The following is a 23839-nucleotide window of genomic DNA, read 5'->3' as shown; positions in this document are numbered from 1 at the left end:
AGCCATTAAAAAGAGGTACTCTACATCCACAGAGCTCATTTTGCTGAATAATTTCACCATTTTGGCAAATATTCATATTATTATTTTTGCTAATAAGTAGACGAGAATGTTGACGCCGACATACGGTGGAAGCCAAAATGGCTCAGATGTTTTAATTGCACAAATTGGACATGCTGACACTTCATCTTCTGTCGACTTAAGACAGAATTGGCGTATTAATGTAGATGCGTATGTCCAATCTGCGTTCGACTGTTATATCGCTGGGTTAAATGGTATGCTACAGCCGGCAGCAGGTTAGCTTAGCCTAGCTTAGCACAAAGAATGGAAGCAAACAGAGACAGAAAAGTATAACAACACTTGGAACACGTGGAAGCTGTGATTTTGATCAGTGGAAAGAGCCACGCTAGCTCTCTCCCCTCTTTTCCAGTCTTTTATGCTAAGCTAAGCTAATTACCTCATGGCTCTAGGTCCATATTTGGAGAACAGACGTTAAAGTGGCGTCAATGTTCTCGTTTAACTCGTGACGACAAAGCTTCAACTTGAAAGTGACGCACACAGTGACAAAAAAGAGAAGAATTTAATCAATATGAAGTTTTTAACATTTATAACAATTGTATGAAGCAGTGAGACGGATCAAAGAGGAAGTGTTCCGTCTTTAATTACATTTGTGTGATTAAAGAAATAACAGCACCCAGAAAAAGAAGAAGAGGAAGAAGAAGAAGAAGAACCACAAAGAGAATCAGAGCGTGGCAGGAGGAGCATCACAACCAAAGAAAAACTGCTGAGTGATGATACGAGGATGAGAGTTTGTGTGTGTGTGTGTGTGTGTCACCTGTCATGTTGCAGTAGACCAGCTGCGGCCTGATTGGTCCGCTGCCGTCCACGTCGATGTAGAAATGTCCCGACGTGTTGCCGCTGTGTTTGTACGCCTCGCAGGACTGTTCGTACACAGCTGGGAGAGGAAAAGAAATAACGAGATCAGCTCCGAGCCTGAATCACGTCGACATCGCGGCGTCAGGAGCGGCAGAGCTGCAGAGGATTATGGGTACTGCTTCATATGTATGCGTCTCCACTGAATCAACGTCTCATAACCGGGAGTGAAGACAATCATCTCAAGTTTTATGTCTGCAGCAGCGTCCCCATAAAGTCAAGATGACTCCAGCTGGAGAGGACAGTTATGACTGATGGGAGAACAAAGACGCAATAAATAAAACTTCAGCCCGTTATCAGCGCCTGCATCTTCCTCTCCACCTCCAGAAGTCTGCCTCTCCAAATCCATTTCTAAAGGTTCCCACACCTGTTTATCTTTCTTCTTCTGCGCAGCCAAAGGCCTTTTATTCATCACAGTCCCCCAGTGTCGTTAGGAAAAAAAGAAAAGGTTTTCACAGAAACATCAGCACTAAAAGATGAGACCAGAGGTGAACCCGTGTGGTAAACTCTCCTCGTTCTGTCTCGAGGATTTTAACTCGAGGGAATTTGGCACAGGACCAGTAAATCTCACATATTAGCTCGTCTCACCGCCGCGGTTGCATCTATTTATCTGCCGTTTGGCAGTTTAGTCACGGCTACAGTCTCATCAGCCTCCATCGTATCTCTCACATGCAAACGTTTCATCGTGCTGTAACCTCCCTCGCTGGAGAGAGAGGATGTGCAGATGTAGAACATAGCTCACAGCGGGGGGTCTCGATTCGATTCTGGTTTGTACAAATTAAGGTTTTATATTTGTAGTTTTTGGCTGTCATCTGTATTCGTTACGTCAGTGAGGCACCGATCGAAGGAACTGCTGAGCTCTGGGAATAGATCCCTTAAACAAAATCCAATAAAGCAACGAACACAAAAAGTCAGACGATCACACGCATGTTTACCTAAAAAAAAAATGTATTTAAGGTGAAATTCACAGTGATTGCAGTACTTGCACAACTACGGCAAGTTCATTAGGTCAAACTGGGATGGATGTTGACAGTTTGGGTAATAATCGTTCAGTTTATTTTCAGCCTAAATCACATTCATGTATTTCAAAGTCATCAGATCCCTGTACTGGTCACACTGCACGACTTTCTGTCTTCAATCTAATGGTTCTAAGTCTTTTTGAGTTGCGGCCCCCCAGAAAAATTAGGCTGATGTTCACGACGCTGCAACTGGGAAGTTTAACTCACAACATCCTGAAAGTGGCAAAATGAAAAAAAGAGCTCACAGTATAAATAATGTTTTTTTTATGGTTTTCTCAACCAACGACTGTCCGGCGACCCCTAGAAATTAATTTGAAATCCAAACAAGGGGTCTCGACTGACAGGTTGAGCACAAATGTTCTCTCTGAAATCTGTCTGCAAGTAGAAAATCAGACTACAACGATGTCATAGAACTGAATATTAGTTCTGTCTGATCGTCTGACTGCTTGTCTTGTTACACTTCTTTTACACAATATTGCTCTTTTTAGATCTAAATAATTATCTTGCCGAGGAAGATATTTTTTCGGGCAGTTAAAAATAACGACTTCCAGAAAGAATGGAAGTAAATAATTTAAATGATCCCTTAGAAACAAATAATCATGGTGCTCTCACACCGACTATAAACGCCAATAATGTCTAACTCTGAATATTAATAATAAGAATTATAATTAAATCTCCTTCTTGAATCAAACAGCGTCTGTGTTAACCACTTGACTGTTTTCTGTCATTGCCATTAAACGTGTTTTCACAGTTTTTTTTTCATGCATGAAGCACTTTTTAGGCCATTTAAAATATGCAACACAAACAAAAATGAATTTTATGATCGTTGTTTCATGGGATTAATGTCAACAGTGTTTGTACCTAATCTAATCTCTGTTTGCTCTGCTTGAGTTTAATTTATGCAGGAGGGGAAAAAGAATTCATGGTTCTGTTTGCTACACAAGTTCACTGCTAAAACTGTGACGTCGTGTCCGGATGTGTGACCCGACAGGTGACCCGACAGGTGACCCGACAGGTGACCCGACAGGTGACTTACAGCTGTGGCAGGTCGCTCCGCTGTAGCCGCTGTCGGAGCAGTTGCAGTGGAAGACGGTCCAGGACTGACTGCAGCGGCCGCCGTGTTCACACCGACTGGGAGAACACCTGAGAGAGGGAAAGAAAGAAGGTACGATATGAGCATAAAGATTTCATTTAAGATGAGGGCTGACTGTTTTTTTTTGCTAGACTTCTACTGAAAATGAAAGAGCACACTTATAGAGAGGAGGTTAACCAGACGATCGACAGGGACGATTATATCGAGACCAAACGGAGCAGGTACGACCAAATATCGCTGATGAGACTTTTTTACCTTTTTTACCCAAGTTCATTCATGCCTGAAGTCGTTTCTTCATCAGAAGTCGCACATCTTTCATTGACCTCGCTGAATAACCTCCCAGCATCTGTCGACGTCTTTAAATCTAAACTCAAAACTTCCACCTTTGACTTCACCTTTACAAGTCTTAGTGGTTTGTCTCTGTCTCAACAAGTCTCTTACCTGCAGTATCAGATTTCACTCCATCCTGCTGACGAGAAACAACATGTTTTAAAACCGACACCACAGTCTGGCCCCAAAGCACGATTCCACGATGACCCTTCCTTCTTTTTTTAAGGTTCCTTTCATTGTAGTTAATGTTGGAAAATGTGTGGAAATAAAAAGACGACGCCTCTCCTTTGTTTTTAAGTGTCCACCATCAGCCCGGAGATGTTACACAAGGCCGTTAAATATCAAATCAGATGCCGCGAGCTTTTAAAAGGTGACCGAAAAGCTCTGAGCGTTTAAGCGTTTACTTGGCCTTTTGCCTGAGAACGGTTATAATGAAAGTATTAGTGAGCGTTTAACGATGCTTTTAAACTCCCACGGCCTTTCAAAGCAGCGAGAAAATTACTTTATTAAACTAAACGGCCCCGGTATGAAATGCAGCTTTTTCCCATTTCATCGAGGGAAAAAAAAAAACCTTTCTGCCAGAGCTCTTCAGGGTTATTTATTTGATGACCGGTAAGCTGACATAAACCGCTAAACAACAATTCTGAAAAAGCAGTGTAGGAGGAAAACTCCTACAAAGGAAACTTTCATTTTCATAAAAGTTTTGCATTTAGTTGTTGGAGGTTGTTGGTTTTGAAAAACTTCCTTGTGCCCTTTTCTCTTTCCTCAGAGAGACCGAAAGAAAAATCCTTATGTCCTCATTTCTTTATTTCATTTCATATGAAAAGGATAAAAGTTTCCCGCTGAATAGAAAATATCTTTCCACTTCCTCTCAGCTGCAGATCTGCTCCGATTGAACCGAGCTGCTCCTCTAACGTGCCGCCACAGTCTGTAAGAAGCTCTTTAAATGAATCGAGCTCCCCGAGGAGTTCACCGAAGCGCCGTGTGTTATTTAAAGATAAACATCACGCTGCTGCATCCATCGTGACATCCGTCCTGTGTGGGAGGGAGGAGAGGGACGGAGGGAACTAAAGGAACGAGGCTGCGAGTCATTTATTTGACGCTGGAAACGAAACTGTGACATTAGAAAAAAGACAAAGAAGTGTTCTGCTCTTGTTGTTGGGTTTTTTTGTCTTCTGCAGATGATTTAAGTGGATGTGGCAGAAGCTTAGAAAGCGACCAAGGTTATTCCATCTTATCGGTGATCGATATCTTTGGGACCTGTGCAAATAAAACCAAAAACTACGGCGAGATCGCTGAGATGATACGTCAAACTGACACTCTGAAGGTGTTCTACGTGAGATTTGTCGGTCGCTGCTTCGAAAACAAAGCACTCAAAGTTACGTCCTGCTTTCTGGGGGAGAGCAGCGGCGTAGAGAGGGAGCGGCACCAGTGAGGACGAAGCAGTGAATCAAAGAAATAAAACACTAAGTTCTTATTGTTTCGCAGCGGTGACGTACTAAAGCAAGAAGACGACCCTCGGGGAGGTGCTGCATTATCAAATTTTGCGAGAATTCAGCTCAGGAAAAGAAAGAAACAGGTTGCTTTTGTTCTATAGAAAGTCCCGACCTCGCATTGTTATCACCAAGGGAGCTAAACACCACTACCCAAAGGTTGACGGGTCGTAAACACAACAAAATACTGAGAAAATAAGACAATAAACACACTTCTATGGGCCATAAATGATGATGGAGAGAGGATACCTTTAAGATGAGCTGATATATAACTCTAAGGAAAAATCCTGCACAGTATCGTCTCATAACAACATCACAGCTCGGCTCGTCTCTGCTGAGAAACATACAGACGTAATGTGACCTCACTCTGCTGAGGAGAGCGCAGAGCGAGAGAGGACGACAGGAGATGATGAGTAATAGTGTTTACATCCACACCGGTTGCTTTTCCATCTGTTGCAAGACCGGCTGGCACCTCCAGGAGGTTACACACGCGCACACGCACACGCACACGCACACACACGCACACACACACACACAGAGTTTTGCATCATTTCTGTTGGTGACGCTTGGCTCTACCTCCATGTTTTCGTCCGTCTTCAGATCCATAAATGCATGCCACTGTGCACCGCCACATACGTTTACAAGTTCCTGCTTATTTAAATGTGTGTGACAGTGTTTGCGTGTGTGTTTGCCCAAAAAAAAAAAAAAAACGCGAGGCAGCGAGTACTGAGGAGGAAACAGATTACTGTACAGAATGTGCAGCCTCGCTGTTATTTAGATAAAAGCGCTGACTCAGCTCGGCCCGTCAGCCTGCGTGCGACTGTGTGATTTTTTTTTTTTTTTTTACCTCTGTTTATCTCCATACTGCTTTAATCTAAGAGCAAGCTGGAGCCTTGCAGATAAAGCACTTAGCTTTCACTTTAAATTCACATTACCACACTGCCTGGGTCATTTTATACACTCGGTGTGAGTGTGTGAGTGCGGCCAGACACGTCATCGTCAGACACCTATGTGACATGATATCTAGATGCATTAGTTGACACACAAGCTATGTCTCAATTCAGGGTCTGCATCCTTCGGAGGAGCATTTGAAGGCCGCACGAAGGCTGACCCAATTCAAAGGCTCCTCAAAATGCGGCCTTCTTTTCCCTGTTTTTGGAGGAGGCACCGCTTCTATCTTTCACAGCCTCACATGTCCCAAGATTCTTTGCGCGCCCGAAAAAGAAGAAAGGAGAGAAAATGGCGACATTGCGTGGAGTAGATCGTCACTTTCGCGGGCCTGGTTGGCAGAAATCGTGACGTAAGGGTAAAACATCCGGTGACGCAACCAGGAAATGCTCCAAAGTAGACCGTCACATTTAACAACGGCTGACGAGGTTAACAAGGTCTCTCTGAAGACCACAAAGGCCGCGTCCTTAGAAGGATGCAGACCCTGAACTGAGACACAGCAACAGAGGAAGTAAAACTGCTGAGTAATCAAACGTTTCCCAGAATGCTTTAGGAGCTGAAAACGATGATCAATTCAGTGTAGGCGTCAGATCAAACGTGTCAAATTCACTTTTCCGCACAAACAAATCACCAGGATGGCCGAGTGGTTAAGGCGTTGGACTTAAGACCCAATGGGTGAATATACCCTCGTGGGTTCGAACCCCACTCCTGGTATTGTATTGATTGAGGTGATCAGTTGCTGCTTTCTTTAAGTGTTTGTTATGTGCTTTCAACCCCAAAAAACATAGTGAATATCAGAGCAGTCAATCATTGTATGTATGTATGAACATAACGCCATCTTCGTTCCAACTGAAAAGTTTGGTAACTTGGGAAGGTATTTATACTATTTTGGTGTTTACAACAATGAATTTAATCGGAACAGCTGATATTCCATCACTTTGGCTCAACTTCCTGTCTTGAAGGTGGATATCTATCGTCCAGGTGACCAGTTCACCTCAGAGGCCGCCGTCTTTGGTAAGTGGAGAAACGTACGTCATATGCATCGACATCAGGGAGGTTGGCGTGTGCAGAAAGAAGCTCAGGTCAGGTTTTATTATTTACATAGGACAGTTTTTATTTTGATCGGTTTATGAACTCCTCTGCAACCGATTTACATGTCTTTCTTTCGGTTTTGGCCTGTTTATTCTGACTGAGGTGTTTATACGGATCATTTGTATTCCGTTCGGGCGTTTAAACTTATTCTAATCACAATGTTAGACTCAGCTTAACGCAGCTGATGTCTCTTTTGGCTTTAAGATTCAACATTTGCTCGATCAAACTTAAACAAAGTTGCAATCTGACCTACGAATGTGTTACTCAGTCGTCTTTGTCAGAGCCTCTTTCCAACCCGACTTCCACAGTCAGTATCTGTACAACAGTAAGAAGTGGCTTGTCAAGAAAATGCAGGTATGTGTTTGTGTTTGAACTGAAGTCCGATGCTGTTATTTCTGAGATGAGGTCAAGTTAAAGTAGCATCGAACCAGGATGGCCGAGTGGTTAAGGTGTTGCACTCAAGATGCAATGGACACAAGTCCTCGTGGGTTCGAATCCCACTCCTGGTACTTACACTTACTTCCTTGGGCTATAATAAGAAGAGGAATATAATCACAGCTCTCTACATTATCTGCTTCCCTTCTACATTAAACACTTGATGTTTATGACCTTGTTGCTTTGTGCCGAGTCATTGTAGAAGAAGTTTGAGCCTCTGAGTAAGTTCCTGTCCTGGAGGTGTAATTTATCTTCCACTGTCCGGTGGTTTTACTTTCAGAATCCTGCTTTATTTATTCAGTTGGATGACACGGTTTTATCCAAGTGCTCGGAGCAATCGGCTGAAAACAAACATTAACAAGCGTCGGTGTCCCTTGTGTTATCTGGGCCGCCATTTCCAACAACCCCGTATGATTAATAGGCTTTGATTTCTCCCCTTTTCCTAGCCAACAATCCACTTGCTGGAAGTTTTTTCTTGTCATTTTTCAGAACCGGAGAGCTCTGAATGACCGTGAAGGTTGTTGTTACCCTCAATTCCCTGGTTGTTCACCTCTACAGGAAATGGATGGACTCCTGTTGTTTGCCATGTGAACTCAGGTTAGAACTGAAGAGAATTAGATCCGAGCGTTGATTCAGTTCCGGTCCTGCTACGAGACTGACGGGTCACGTCTTTTAGATGCAAGGCTGCTTTTTTTTTTGTTGGACTGCAAACAGAAGCGCTAATACAGATGCAACACTCTGATACAAGGTAATAAACTTTATTTGACTTCAAACTTTATATCCCGTGTAGCTCAGATTTAATCAACAGCGAGGTCACAGCGAGGCAAAGTACAGTGGGAGCCCGGTTCTGTTCCAGTGAGCAGTCGGATCTGTGCATGAACTGAATAATAATCTAATGAATGTAGAAACAGGAAGATATTCCATTAAATAGCGCAGATCGTCCTTCTCTGGTGTGGACGGCTGCTGTGTGCAGACATATTCATATACAGTCTTTAGGTTTATGAGTGTTTGTCTCCGAGAGGACAGTTTATATTTGTTGCTTTGATTGCTTTGTGTTTTTAATGTGACACTGAGACGGCAGGCGATTGCTTCTGCTCCACATGACTTACTCACCCGATATGAGACGGACATAATGGACGTAAAGACACACCACGATGATGAACTCATATTTGGAGGTGAGAATTACATTCTCCTTCCTATATTCTTTTAACCCTCCTGTTGTCTTTGGGTCAAAAAATGATCCTAAACTGTGTTTAACAGCAGAGAAAACTCTTTAAATGTTGTTTATGACTTTTCCTAAAGCGACCACAACATTAGAATAAAGGGGAAACAGTGCCTTTATTCATATTTCCGTGGAAGCTGTACACCACACGGGTACAAAGATTGTCTTCAGGCAGTCATAGAGTCAGTTACACACTACAAAACACACACACACACACACACACACACTGCTGATGGATGTCTTAACCCAGGGTCCGTGGGTCGTTTGGTACCGGGCCGCAGAGAAAGAATAAATACATTATTTTATTTCCGTTATAATGACGATCATACTCGGAGAGTTGTTTTATTTTGAAAAACGGATGCTCTTTTAACTACATCCGTCTGTTCCTGTTGGCACGCTTGACACGTACCCGTTTCAGTCACGGTACACCCTAAAAAAATAAGCCCTCAAGCTTGCTAAAATGAGTGTAAAACAAACGTCTTCGGAGAGCTACTTTGCAAAGAAAAACGGAATTATGATGAGACAGAAGAGGAAGATGGACAACTGTTGGAGACTGCATGTTACCTTAGTAAGTTACGGAGCAGAAAGGAACACACTTCAGGTGTTTATGCACTTATTTGTGTAATTTTATTTACGCGCAATCACATGTGCCCCCCATCCGTCAAATTATGATACCGGTCCGTGCTGCAAAAAAGGATGGGGACCACTTTCTTTACCAGTCTAAAGTCATAACAGAATATTTAAGGCCTTTGGTTGTTGCCTTAATGATCTATTTTGCTGTATGCAGCATTACTAAGATGCAGCGGGCGTAAGAATAAAAACCAGATTGATGGAGAATGGAAAGTAATACATCTGAAGATTGCTGCTTTAACAATAGTCGCAATAAAAATGACTGATGGTAATACGAAGCTCGATCAAAGCAGATGAATCATAATAAAAAGGCAAAAAAAACAAAGAGTGGATAACAATTATTATTACAGAGAGACAGAGGAATGTAGATGTGTCAGATATCAGGGCGAATAAAACAAACAGGGCTGTCAGCGGTAATTTCACAGCTCGGGTCTCCTCTGAACAATAACTCTCCGTTCCTTACAGGAAACACGGAGAGCTCCGGCTTTTCATTCTCTGTGCGTGTTTGTTTGCGACTTTCCTGGATGCAACACTCCACACCGCTTCACCTCGCAAATAAATCACTCTGCCAAAAAATCAAAAGGGAAGAAAAATTACATTTCACTTTCACAACAGTCGCGTCTCCTATCAAGTCGGGTGACAAAACAATCGAGGCAGCCAAGGACAGGAAAACAACAGAGCGGGGAAACTTTCAGAGTGACGGGACGCGACTCCAGCTGTTCGTCTGCAGGTTTTCAATTTTGTTTTTAACCCTTCGATGCCTTCAGGTGTTCAGTTGCTTCTGTCACCAGGATGGCCGAGTGGTTAAGGCGTTGGACTTAAGATCCAATGGGCACATGCCCACGTGGGTTCGAACCCCACTCCTGGTAGACTTATGGAAGTATTTGTGATCATTGATCATGCAAACAATACAACGTTCTTGTAAGCTGCTGTAGCTTCAAACCTTTAAAACTTGACGTATGATGCTCGTCGAGTCTTCAGCTGTAACAGGACATCTTGCATGAGGGATCTGATTCTCCTTCTCTTCAATGTAAGAACCATCCATGTTCTTTCTGCTTCCCCATGCTCACCTCAGAAATCAAGAGCAGCCGTATGTGATGCTCAGTTGGCTGAAGCTGCGAAGGTCTTTTAACAAACTGATTTTGTGCTAAAAGCTCAGAGTTTGCTGGACAGAGAACAGCAAGCTTTTTATCAACTATTGGCTGTGAATCGGAGGTTATTGTGGGTTTCACCAGGATGGCTGAGTGGTTAAGTTGTTGTTAAGATTCAATGGGGGAAAGTCCTCCTGGGTTCAAACCCCTCACCTGGTATGAAGTAGTGGATTGTGACTAACACTGCATCCCTACATCACCTTGAAGCATCCTAAGAAAATGATGCTTTCAACCACTTACGTATCCGGGAAACGATGTTCAAAGGATCTTAAGTACCACTAGGAGAAGCTCTTGAACTGTAATTACTTTTTTTTTCTCAAGTGGTCAAGTACCACTTCAGTCTTGAGAAAAAAAGGTCCTGCACACTGCACCACAAACCCTCGAGTGCTATCACTGAAAAACCTGCTTGTGTCTACCAAACGTTGTCATCCCAAATCATAATTTCATTTGCTTTCATTTTGTTTTCAACTCTGGCACACCCATCATCAGGAATAGTTTATCTCAGACTGTGGTTAAACGCTGCAAACTCTATCGTAAGAAAAAGCAATAAAATCAGAAAAGCTCAGGTGGAAACTTGAGCCACAACCTTATAACCAAAATCTCTGAAGGATCGGTGCTCAAGGCTCAAAACACAGAAATCTCGAGGCCGTTCATCTGATGATTACAGTGGTTGGTGTCGCAGCAGAGGCAAAGAAGATGAAATCACGGATCAGAGGTGGAGTAAGCGAGGTTTCTGGTGGTACTGACCTGTCGATGATGCCGCACATATCGATCTGCAGGTGGCTGTAATTTCCCAGCAGCCTTTGCTGCACCTTGATGAGGTCCACCGGCTGGTTCTCCACGCTGAGGAGACGCATGCAGCCCTGAAAGATGTCGAAGGGATTTTTACACTCCTGACCGTCTTCGTCAGCGGGACAACCTGGACGGGAAAGTAAAGAAAACCACTCAAATTAAAACAGCAAAGAGTGACATGACAGCGGTATACAGTGTTCTATAGGGGCTTAAACGTGCTGTGATTCACCAGAGAGTAATACTGAGTTAAATCTTCTCTGCTACACAAAGAGTTGAGATGTGATTGTGTATAATGCAAATATAGGCCGAGCCTTGATCAAATGAATGTGGGTATTTTTTTCCTCTACAAGTCCGTTTAATTCGCAGAAGGAGATAGTGAGCGTGCTGTGCTCTCGCGTTAATGTGCGACTGTGTGAATGTGGAGGATGATAAAAAAAAAACAAAAAAAAAACCCTCAGGCAATAAAAAGAGAACATGTCTGGACTGCAATATTGCCGAGCAAAGAGAGGACAAAAGAGATGAGATTTTAGAGAGAAGAGGCAGCGAGGACGGCGGAGGAGAGTGAAACGGAGGGAGAACAGATAGAAGGGCGAGAGGAAGGGAAACAGGAAGACAGAGGGGATAGAAGGAGGAAGAGAGGGCAGAGTGATGGAAGGACAGAGACTGAAATGAGAGGAGGAGGAGGAGGAGGAGGAGGAGGAGGAACCATAAAGCAGACTTATAACTTTCATTATAAAACAGCCACAAGATACATTCGGCTCAGCGCACACACAACTGTAGAGGTGAGCATCGACGACACCAGCTGTACTGTACTGTATTATACACAACTATGTCAACAACTTTCAGATATTAATGTACATCTTTCACGGCAAATGTGGAAATTTCATATAAAAACATGATGAAACAGAAGAAGTCCATTATTACGTTGAAGTTTAAAGGTTTGTCGCTCCTTCCAAGACTGTTTTAACTGAATGTACTGTTGAAAAAGTAATAAAGAAAATTAAATATCAAACGATATAGATCGTATTCGTAGCACTTTCTGATCGAGACTTCGGCTCCAACACGACATCTTGCATGAGGAGTTTGATTCTTCTTCACTTCTTCTTCAGGACTGTTCGGTGCTACAACCATCCGAGGATCCACGTTCTCTCTGTCCTCCCCCGTGTTCACGCTCAGTCGGCTGAAGCTGCGAATGTCTTTTAACAAAATGATTTGTGATGATTGTTGCTTGTTGGACAGAGAACAGCCTGGCTTTTATCAACTATTGGCCATGAACTGGATCTGATCGTCAGTCCTGATGACCAAATTCATCACCAGGATGGCCGAGTGGTTAAGGCGTTGGACTTAAGTTCCAATGGGCAAAAGCCCTCGTGGGTTCGAACCCCACTCCTGGTAGATTTATAGAAGTAGTTGTGATCATGTAAACAATAGAGTCTTTGTTGTAACTTCGTAACCCCACTAGAGGGATGATGATGATTGATTCTCCTCTATTCATGTTAGAACCATCAGATGATCCGCGTTCTTTCTGCTTCCCCATGTTCACCTCAGAAATCAGGATGAGCTGCGTTTGTGATGCTCAGTTGGCTAAAGGTGCGAAGGTCTTTTAACAAATTGATTTTGTGCTTAAAGCACCGAGTTTGTTGGACAGAGAACAGCCAGCTTTTTATCAACTATTGGCAATAAATCGGATATGATCGTGGGTCAATGTGAACAATATTCACCAGGTTGGCCGAGTGATTAAAGCATCTAAGCTCTCTAACAAGAGGTTCAATTACAGAAAGTACAACAATGGTCAAAAAGTAATCAATAACCTACACAATAGGTAAGAGGTTGATACAACAGTCTGAAATCAGCATTAAGAGAAAAATTGAATACATTTAAATCCATTAAAATGCAAAAATAGATGCATTACTTTCCTTTAGTTACGGTCTGAAGTCGTTTTGACCCTCAATAAAACTACAAGCAGCATTCAGCCCGTTCCAAACTGACATGTTTTAAGAAAGCGCTCCAACAACATGCCTCAAAAGTAAAAAAATTAAATTCTAAATTGAATTATAGCTGACCACCTGCAAAATATAGATGAACTTTGTTATTACGTCTAACAAAACTAATTGTGAATGCTGATTTATGCTCCTCACAGATCTCTACTGTTTGAATATCCGATGAATATTCATTCACAACATTATCGAGGCCCGGTCGCTGTAATGATGTTAAAAATTAGCATTCCTGTTTTTCGGTTTAATGTAACAGTTCACTGTGCTGTGAAGTGCTTTGAGTAGTTGGACTTTATAAAAGCGGTCCATTAACATTTAACAGCGCTGTGATTGGCACCTTCTGCAACTTTACGGCAGACTTTCAAGATTATGTGTTTCACTCTTACCGCCAAAGAAGAGCTGACCCCCTGCGGTGAGCGAGAAGCTGGCGTGAGCGACGCCTCCTTCTTCTTTATCTACAGCGACGGTCAGGCGACCTCGTCTGGAGTTCAGCTCCACGGAGTGCCACTGTCCGTCACTTAGAGCCGAACCTGGGACAACATATTATTATTATATCAGGTATTTTCACAGAATTACAAACTATTTTTCAACTTATGCAACACAAACTAATAAAGGGAGAAGGGGTTAAAAGTTAAGATTAAAGGGATATTCCGGTGTAAATTTAATCCATGGTCTAACACACCGTGAAACTGTGTTAGACTCCCTCTCGAGAGATCAAGTTAGCAGACCGCTAATTTACGGAGTTTTATCAACCTCAGAAACGACCGCACGACAACAATACACTGCAGTAAATGGATCCAAATATAAACCGCCACCAAAAAGCCACAAATAATGCTCAGAACAGCACCAAACTTCAGCAACAGTACAAATAGGGTCTCAGCACATAGTCCGGGGCATCTAACCTCCGCTAGCTTAGCTGGATTTCTACTGTGAAGCTAAAAACAGAGTTCAACTCTCCTCCATCAGCTTCCGGGTCGGGGAAGTCCCGACGAGACGATTACCGAGTGCAGTTAGAAATGCTCAATTCCTGTTCTTTTCCCTGTCCGCTCTCGATAATAACTGTTATAAACTGGCAGGTAAGACACATATGAACTTTGATTGCTTTTCCATGGAGTCATAATCATACATTTTCATCCATGAGCCGCGGAACTCTACTGCACTCGGTAATCGACTCGTCGGGACTTCCCGTCAACAGGAAGCTGCTGCAGAAGAGTGGTAAATTTAGTCAGCTTTTCAGTAGAAATCCAGCTAAGCTAGCGGAGGTTAGATGCCCCTGGACTATGTGCTGAGACCCTATTTGTACTGTTGCTGAAGTTTGGTGCTGTTCTGAGCATTATTTGTGGCTTTTTGGTGGCGGTTTATATTTGGATCCATTTACTGCAGTGTATTGTTGTCGTGCGGTCGTTTCTGAGGTTGATAAAACTTCGTAAATCAGCGGTCTGCTAACTTGATCTCTCGAGAGGGAGTCTAACACAGTTTCACTGTGTGTTAGACCATGGATTAAATTTACACCGGAACATCCCTTTAAAGATTAGAGATGAGAAGGTGAAAAGTTATAGGTGAGGTGTTGATCTATAAATGCTAAAATGTACCTTTTAGACATTAGAAATCAAAGATCCAGGGTCATAAATAAAGTTTATTGGCTGTCAGACTGACCTGCAGTGAGCTCCAGCAGCGCCCTGCCAGCTTTATGGATCTGCAGCCGCAGCCTGGCCTCAGTCAGGTACAACCAGACCACGCCCCCTTCCTGAGGCAGGCCAAAGGTGAGCAGAAGCCCCGCCTTGTTCCACGTCCTGAACTGGAACCCCACGGACACGCCCCCTGAGGAGGAGGACGCCGACGCCCCCGGCAACTGCAGGAAGCTCTGGGGGCCGGGGAACGTCACGGCGACGGAAACTGGCTCAGCACAAGAGAAGGTCACATTGCCCTGAGACGGAAACATATAGAGCGGAGAGAGAGAGAGGAGGAGGAGGAGGAGGAGGGACGGGAAAAAGTGATTACTGGAGAGATAAAACAACATGAAACATGAATATTAATCAGCTGCAGAGGGCGTGTCGACGTGACCTCTGTCGCAATGATCTCATCAGCAAGTCTGCTTGAGGATAAAAGCCATGAGTGCAAACTCCAAGTGTCACAGCTCAGAGGTATGACGGGGAGGTGGGTTTGTACGTGAGCAGTGCTATATAGACATTTCAGTCGTGGCCCATTGTTTTGAGTAGTGGTAATGGCACCGGGTCCATTGCTACGGCTGCAGCTGTAATATATCACACCTTCCCACCACCCCGCGCTCTCTGCTGGGAATATCAGTCTGCTATCTTTATAATGCTCCGGAAACACAGATGACATCTAAAAGCCCTTTGTAGAGCTGTTAAAGTGATATATGGAAGTACATTGTGGAGGATGCAGCACCACTGCAAAGCATAAAGTAAAAAAAAAAGTGAGCCATAAAATCCCCCAAAAGCCTTTCACTAACACACATGCCCACCTAAATCCCTGCTCAGACACACACACCTCTGAAGGCTCCGCTTCATTTTATGATCATGGCTCCAAGAAAGGGTACAGAAGTAGTCTCTGTACTAACACGGGCGATGACTTTGTTACTGGTAGTAGAGCTAAAGAGCCTCTATTAGATCTTCAGCCATGCATGAGAATATCAGAACCATTTTCACCCACAGCTTCTGCTTCTGTGCTCTCTGGTCCGTTACCGTAATGAGAAAGCATTTATCAGAGAACGGTTCAGAGTGGCTCTCATCCACTTTATCGCCACAGTAGAAACATCTAAAGGGTCCGCGTGAAAAAAGGCAGGCGGGCATTACTGTAAGTGTAACCGTACTCTACTCTCCTCCGTACATCCATCCGTCCATCGCTCACTGTCCTTGTTAGGAGCTCGTCAGCTTCATTAACCAGCTAGCGGCTCATTAGCGGCAGCACCAGATGATTTCCCAGCGGTGCTCTCGCGGCTGTCAGCATGTACGAACACACCTGCAGAGGTTGTGTCACACCTGTTTTCTGATGTCTTTCATTTTGATTAGCAGGGTTGTAACAACTCTGTCATAAACTACTATAACACATCAATAATGATAATAAGACGTAGCCTACTTCATAAAAAACTTGATTACCAGAACTTTCACGGAACAAACTTTAATGAAACTCTTCCAAACAGAAGTTTGTGGCCACGTCGAGCCTGCAGATGCCACATTAGGTGGCGCAGCTCCAGCTATTGATGTTCCCTCTCTCTGATACAAAAGCTCGGCGGAGGAGCGGAACATCAAAGCTCTTTCCCCAGACGACTTACGTAATCTGTCATCAACACAAAACTCTGTGTGGGACCACACAAGATAAGTAGGCGAGTATTTCCCATGTTTGCACCCTCTTGAGCTAATTGTCCATCTTGTACTTTATATTTCAACAACACTGATTGATCTGACGAGGACTTTTTTGTGGCATTTCTGTTCTGACGTGTAAACAAAGTCACAGGAAAACAAGTTTTTACCGCAAAGGAAAGTCGAAATAAGAGCATTTCAGGTGGATTCTGTGATGATGCTGCTGCTATGGAGGCAACACAACCGTCTGAATAAATGTTCACTGAGTACGTTTATGCAAAAACCACAGATAAGTTAAAGCTGGACGTAAGGTTCAGGCATAAAAGCCACCTGATTGGGGTTACGGTACCTGTTTGAACGTGATCGCAGATGGTGATGGTCAGACTTGATAAATATCTGGTTTTGGTTGCCACAAAAAACAATGAAATGTCTTCAGATCTCCTTAAAAAAACTGCTGCAGTAACACAATATCCTGGGCTGATGAAATAGAAAACTGAAGTAAGAAAATAAAGGTACATTAGAGTTAACTGAGTAACTCTCCAGGGCTTCAGTCCATTATCTAAACCGGTTATGGCTGAAATGAGTTTTGTAACAGAACTTAAACTCACTGTGGAAGTCAGTAATGTTCAGCTGCTCACCATCATGTCCACTGTGAAATGTACTCACCACTGCAGTGACTTGGCGGTCGTTGTTTTTAGCGAGCTCTATCAGGTTGAGGCCGTTGTACAGCAGGTTTTCCAGGCAGCCGCGAAAGCTCCTCTTTGGTTTCTGAGAGCCGAAGTCCTGGACTGCCCCGACGCTCAGCTGCACGGGTGCAAACACACACACAAGATGGCAAATAATTGAATATACTTGGTAGTTTGTTCACACACACCTTTTTTCTGCGTGTTGTATTGCACCTGCTCGATCTCCCAGTGGCTGAACTCTGCAGGGATCTGAACCCTCTCGGTGTGTTTGTCCACAGTGAGGTTGAGGTGAGAGCTGCGCCGCTCCACCGCTAAATGGTGCCAGTGCTGGTCGTCTAACAGGCTGCCGAGAGAGGCGAGACGCCGGGGCTCGGCGGATGAACCTGGGGGAGGACAAAACAAGATGGGGTGGATGGGATAGAGGATGAGGAATGAAGGAAGAGGAGCAAGAGAAGAAGTGAGTGTAGGGGGAAAACAGAAGAAAGGAGGATGAAGATTGGGTAGAGGAGGGACACGAAAAGGTTGAGGTGGAGAAGAGGAAGAAAGTGAGGTTAAGAGAAGACGAACAAGGAGGAAAGAAGAAGGGCACAAACAGGGAGGATGGAGGGATGACGGGAGAGGATAAAGCAGACAGAGACAAATAAACCATAATTGAAGACTTATCACATCGGGAGAAAATGGAAATTACAGACGGCTCTTTCATCAACACATAGCCAGTGTTTAATTTGCAAAGTCTGAGCTCCACATTAAATAAAGGAGGAAAAACAACACTATAAAACAAAACGTTATTTGGTTTTTCTTCTGGTGCTTTTCCAGTCTTATCAAGACTCATTCTGGTTCCTCTTTTAAGTCGAGGAAGTCATCTGTTTGGTTATCTGCCTGACAGACTGTTTGTTTGTTTGTTTGTTTGCTGTCTTCTCATTATCTGACCCGGATGTCCGCCTCTTTGCAGACGATCTGACCCGGTGTCGAGGGGAAACGCGAGCCCACTGACAGCTACAACACGCCAGCCTCCATATTGTTGTCTAAACACTTCATCTTTTCTGGGTCTCCCGCAGCGAGAGTCAGACAGAGGTCAGGCTCGCTCGTCTCATTCGGGGGAATACAGTAAATCTGCATATTCGCACTGAGAACTGAAGGAAACAAAGCCAGACATCATTAATGATAGATGAGCGCCGGCCGGTCTAAATAAGTGGATCCATCCCTCCCCGCCACTCCCCCGAGGTGCCGGGAGAGAAACTTTGTTATTTCTGCTGAGAGAAGGAGGAGCAGAAGGAACTGAATACAGTCGGCCATTAAAAATGTATCGGGATATTCTTTCGGGAGAAACGAGTCCAACTTCAGAGGGAGAAACACAGACAGTTTGGAAGATGATGGATGAATGTATTTTTTGGATATTTCAGTCGATTTTGTGAGATCATACATTTGACTGAAGCCTGGATGAGGAAAACAACTTCATTCAGACGGAGAGAGAGACAGTCTGGATGCGGAGCTGATGAGAGGAAGTCGGTCCCGTCAGCACAGTTATTAGGACGAGTTATTTGATTACTGTCAGGACGAGTTGAAGAGAGACGGAGAAATCAATATGATGACAAGGAGAGCAAGACTTAAAAACAGATGCGATGTTTTCAATGCCACTGATTAATGGAGCGATAGAGAGGTGGAGTGTTTCATCAGATGGATGATTTGATTACTGATCAGAAAATCACTTCGCCGACATTAATACATCGTAAAGAACCGTCTCTACCTTTTCTTGGTCTATCTGTCTCTACTTTCTCTGTAGTTACTTCTCCTCTCTGGAGTGAATCAACGGCAGACATGACGAAACGCTTTCAATCATCAACACAAACTTTTCTTGACTGCTATTTTACACTGACTGACTCTTCACTGCTCTTAAAGGTGCAATATGTATGAATTTCACCTTAAAACATACAAAATGTACATCTATGTTTTGTGTTGAAGCGAAATCTACTGGAATTAGCAGTGTTAACATCAACACGACCCTTTTGCTCCAAGCTCACAGTCTATACTCAAGTCAGCTAATAGGACCACTAGCTACATGGCTAACTGAGCTGACTAGCTAGTGGCGGTATGGCTAATGGTGGTATACAAGTTCAAAAGGTAAGGGTTGCAAAATTGGCAGTGGGAGTGGGCTGAGCACACAGCCCTGGGGGACTCCGGTGTTGAGAACTAGTGGTGCTCATGACCAAAGTGTTTAGTTTTTCCAATCAGCTTCATGAGCTGAAATTGATTGACAACCTTCTGATGTAGCTGTTGTTGTTTTCATGCTGTGTGAAGACTGAGTGGAGGACAGTGGATATGTCATCCTCTGTGGATCTCTTGGTTCTGAAAGCATACCGGTGAAGTTTTGGCTGGCGTCATATGTTTCCCCTGTTTTGTAAAAAAGTAACAGTAACTTGGTCAAATACTGACAGTTCAAGCTTTCAAAACTTTTCCTTTTACTTCTGTAATTTCACATTAATATTCCTCATATTTGTCTAATTAGCTTTTTCAGCAGCTCAAATCTGATTGCGATTGAAATGTCACCACTGTGACTTTTACAGAACAGTGTTATTATTCACATTTTGAATAGTAAAACCACTTTGTTATATATTTATGCCCGAATCTCTGCTCTAATTAGCTGTCATTGTTCCCTTTATTATTAAAATATTAATATTTTCCAGACACAAGTGACAGCTGCACCACAGATTTGATAATGTGGTTGAAATTCTTTTGTGACTAAACGGGCCAATTAAAGTTACAGATGACTTAACTCTCCTCTCACAATGTCAGAGGATATCTCATAACGACTAATCAGGAAACTACTGGAAGTGTTATGGTAATGACGTGACTTGCTGTCTCTCGAAAAAAGCCCTCGGCTTGAAAACAACTAATTAAACCAGGTGTTATAGACATGAAATGAAGCGTGGCTCTACAGCTGCACGTCTTATTTCTCACCTTGACAAATTAAAATGTGACATTAACTGAACGGTGGCATGTTCGTTTGCATAAAGCACAAAGTTTTCTCACATAATCAGAATCTCTGTTATGAGCCACAACTTGCGGCACGGAGTGAAAAGTTCAACTGAGGCCTTTTTGCTGCCTCAGAAGTTTTCTGATTTGCTTCCTCCCCCGCAGTTTTCTAAGATAGCATCATCCACTTTTCTATTGTTTGAATGTAGAGAGCCGACTCTGCATCGTAAGCTAAACTGCCGAAACAAGACGACAGCATGATGACAGTTCCATTCGCCGGAACAACAGCATCTTCTCCAGCGTCGAACCGATAAGAAGTGATCATGTTCAGCCATTACGACCTCACAAAACTAACTGAAAACGGAGGGAGTATAAGAAGATACTGATCTGCACGCGAGTGAATCCCTCTGTACATTATATATCTGCTCATTGTCCCACTAGAAAGAATACATCCTCACAGGGAAGTCTGAGGTGAGTTTGGCATTATGGCTGTTTTGGAGCCAGAAGTGACCATATTTGGAGGAGAGGGCGGAGCTGGGGAGGATATCCTGATTGGATCTGACGACTTGACAGTAATTTGTCAATCACAATATAGCCGCGACCTAAAACATACCCTGCTGTTTTACTTTAAATGGGACTTTAATTTACTAAATAAACATCTTGTTGCATTAAACAACACTTCGGACCATAAACTCATTAGGAAACAGTTTACTGAAGTGATAAATCAAGTGAGGATTTCTCATAAGTTTACATACAATCAGAGTTCTATTTGAAACCAGCTGAGTCGCCCCCTGCAGACTATTAGAAAGAATGCAGGTTTAAGGCCCCGTACCACTGGCTGCAGTAAGGAGCCCGCTTTGTCCACTAATGCAGAATAGGTGTTAAATAAATTACATAACAAACGTGGGCATCACAGACACAGGCATCCAATTAACCCCATTCTAATCAATACTCAATTACCTTGGTGTTTAAGCATACACTTCTACATATGTCCGCTGGGAGATATCAGGAGGAGTAACGATTAGTTTGGTCACGATGTTTATACAGTCACATCTCTATAAAAGCTCTAATTACATAAAGGAGCTCCCCTCCTCCTCTGAGAAACCTGAAGCATCACTGGCGTCCAGATGTGTGCTGCGTCCGGGCGGTGGGGTACCCAGAGTTTCACATGTGGAATGAAAGTAATATGCAATCGTAGCTTTCCGTGCTGATAGTTGTGTCCAACATGGCCAAATTACAGTATAATAAACACAAATGTGCCTAGTTCTTCACCGATTTATCTCTACTAAACTCTGAAATATGTTCAATTGAAGCACGTCACAAATGAAAAAACACATTTGCAGCAAGGTAAAGGCTGCAATGTGCTGCCTTGTCTATCTAAAACAGAAGTGTAATATTCCTTTTTTTTCCAAAAAGCCGCCACTTGGCCACCATTGATGTAGGCGTAAACATGTGACATGACGTGAAGCACGACGTTGGGCGTGAACAGTGAAGCAGGTCGAATTTGTCTTCAAAATAAGAGCTTTACATTGCACCCCATTGGAGTTTAGATTTGGTGTTCTTTGCGGGGGGCTTTTAATTTGAAAGTAGCGACCGTTATTAGCTTACCGCTACAACAACGAGCGGACAACGAAGACAGCTACAGAGACCGAGGAGACGCTAGCATCTCCTGGATCTCAGCGGCTATCCAGTTGCTCATCTTGACGTCCGCGGATGAAGTGATGGACTGACTGCTGTGATCAGCTGTTTCCTGGTTTTAAAACTCCCCGGCTGTGGGTCGCACAACAGTGCACGTCATCCACACCTCCGCCCATCCCACGCGATTGCCGGCACATCAATGGCTCTGATTTACACAGCAATGGAGGGGGAAATAAGTGTACCCTCCTAGGCGTCAAATTGGCGGACCAAAACAGACCAGAACATGTAAGTGTGTGTTTCATTCAGCGTGTGGAAGTAATAACTGCGGTGCAATTTTACTTACACTCACAGAAAACAGAATGTGTGCATCGACTCAAGACGAATGTTATCACCCATCACGTTTCTAACTCGTCTCCTCTGTTATCCGAGACGGAGCTGCTGTATCTGCGCAGAGTCGTTACTCAGGGTTGCCTCATAAAGCGAGCGGCATCAGCTGGAGGTGGGGTCAGACCTGTGCTCGTGTTAACAGAGCGGAGCTGGCCACGCGTGAGCTCAGGGTCAACGCACACAGCAGATGACCGACTTCACACAATCTGCGACCAATAAAACTAACGCAGAAAGAGAGAGAGCGCGACGGAGAGAGAAAACAGAAAAATACGAGGCTGAAAGTTGAGGGACGCTGAGTTGAAAAAGGCTTAAAGCCAGTTTTGAAAGCGTATAAAAAAACCAGTGTTGGCATGTGCAGCAGGCAGAGATACATGACAATGAAGGAAGAGGGATACAGAAAATATGGTTGCAGAGGAATATAAATAGGACGCGTTTGTGTGTCAGGGACGGAGATAGAAAAAGAAAAGATGAAGGGAGCACAGCTGAACGTGGCGGGCTACATCTTCTGATGTAGAAAACGTACAGCGATGGGAGATGTGAGGAGACAAACCACGACAAACAGCAGTAATTACTACAGAAACGGATGGAAACTGAAAGTCATGTGATGAAACAAAGAGTAAAAACAGACAGAATGATAAGAAACACGGGGGAAGAAGAGAACAACAAGGATCTTTTTCCATCTTTTTAATGGACGGCTTTAATTTCCTCTCGCTACGCTGCAGCCTCTCTTTACTGTGACAGCGTCTTTAAGTTAAACCTGCCGTTCTGTACGATGACACACATTGTGTTAAAGGGAACAATCCTCAGTTGAATCTCAGGTGATTCATGTGTTATGAGTTGAAGGTGAATCTGTGAGGCTTTCCAAGGTGATCGAGAGATTCCTTAGATGTCTCGGTCTTTTGTAAAGGTGAGTGTTTGCATCGTTCAGTGTTCGAGGGGACACAGCCGTCTTGAAATCTGTTCTTTAAAAATGTGCTATTTATTTTGTGGTGAATTCATTTAATTTCACAGGTTTACGTTCTGTGAGAGGAGAGAGAAGTGGGTGACTGATCAATCAAAGGCGAAAGTTGAAAGTCACTATCATGATAAGTGCTTCAGTAGAAGTCTTTCAGTATCTGTATTAAAAGGTATTTCAAAGATAAGCTCACCCCAAAAATGAAAGCTTGGACTTTCTGAACTAACCTGCATGCCAATGAAAAGTGGGGTGATGTACATAAAAACATAAAAACAATAATAACAACTACAATAACAAATAAAATGGCTCCATACATCTCGTCAAAGACTTGGGAAGCTCCAAGATCCAAAATTGATTTGAAAGATGTTATTTACACTGTTTTCCAGCTGCTAAGCTTAAAGTGTTAGTGGCTCCTAGAGACACAGAGAGCTCAGAAACCATCACCTGAACTTATTCTTTATGTATCAAAAGCACAAGAAGTAAAAGTAAGCTGCACATATATCTATACATGTAGAGTATACTGACTTATTATCGACCTGTGTGATCATTGAATCCAACATGCAGCATTTTCCTGATTATTTAAACTACGATTATCATTTTAAATCTGACAGCAGATTAACTTAATTAAGTTAAAGATGTGCTACTCTGCTCTAATGTAGTGTGTAATCTTAAAGGTAACTAGTAGCTTCAGAGGAGCAAAAGGTACAAAATTTGCCCTAAATTGTAGCTGAGTGGAAGTATGTAGTAG

The 23839-nt window shown here is 43.3% G+C and overlaps 1 protein-coding gene and 4 non-coding genes across 5 annotated transcripts in view; 4 read left to right on the top strand and 1 right to left on the bottom strand.

Moving 5' to 3' along the window:
• The window catches only part of LOC115572405 (contactin-associated protein-like 4), a 106152-nt gene that overhangs the window by 31161 nt on the left and 51152 nt on the right, over window positions 1–23839 (bottom strand). The window contains exons 6-12 of the mRNA XM_030402431.1: window positions 17352–17521; window positions 17119–17256; window positions 14786–15056; window positions 13516–13659; window positions 11091–11262; window positions 2986–3092; window positions 833–952 (exon numbers count right to left, since the gene is read on the bottom strand). Of these exons, the coding sequence (XP_030258291.1) occupies window positions 833–952; window positions 2986–3092; window positions 11091–11262; window positions 13516–13659; window positions 14786–15056; window positions 17119–17256; window positions 17352–17521 (1122 nt within the window). The remainder of the gene's footprint in view (window positions 1–832; window positions 953–2985; window positions 3093–11090; window positions 11263–13515; window positions 13660–14785; window positions 15057–17118; window positions 17257–17351; window positions 17522–23839) is intronic.
• On the top strand, window positions 6443–6527 carry trnal-uaa (transfer RNA leucine (anticodon UAA)). The gene has a single exon. It is a non-coding gene; the product is annotated as a tRNA-Leu (tRNA).
• Window positions 7332–7414, top strand: trnal-caa (transfer RNA leucine (anticodon CAA)). The gene has a single exon. It is a non-coding gene; the product is annotated as a tRNA-Leu (tRNA).
• trnal-uaa (transfer RNA leucine (anticodon UAA)) lies at window positions 9979–10061 on the top strand. Its single transcript has one exon. It is a non-coding gene; the product is annotated as a tRNA-Leu (tRNA).
• Window positions 12448–12530, top strand: trnal-uaa (transfer RNA leucine (anticodon UAA)). The gene has a single exon. It is a non-coding gene; the product is annotated as a tRNA-Leu (tRNA).

The sequence above is a fragment of the Sparus aurata genome, chromosome 21 (assembly GCF_900880675.1).
Source record: "Sparus aurata chromosome 21, fSpaAur1.1, whole genome shotgun sequence".
NCBI lineage: Eukaryota > Metazoa > Chordata > Actinopteri > Spariformes > Sparidae > Sparus > Sparus aurata.
This window is presented reverse-complemented; position numbering and strand designations above follow the sequence as displayed.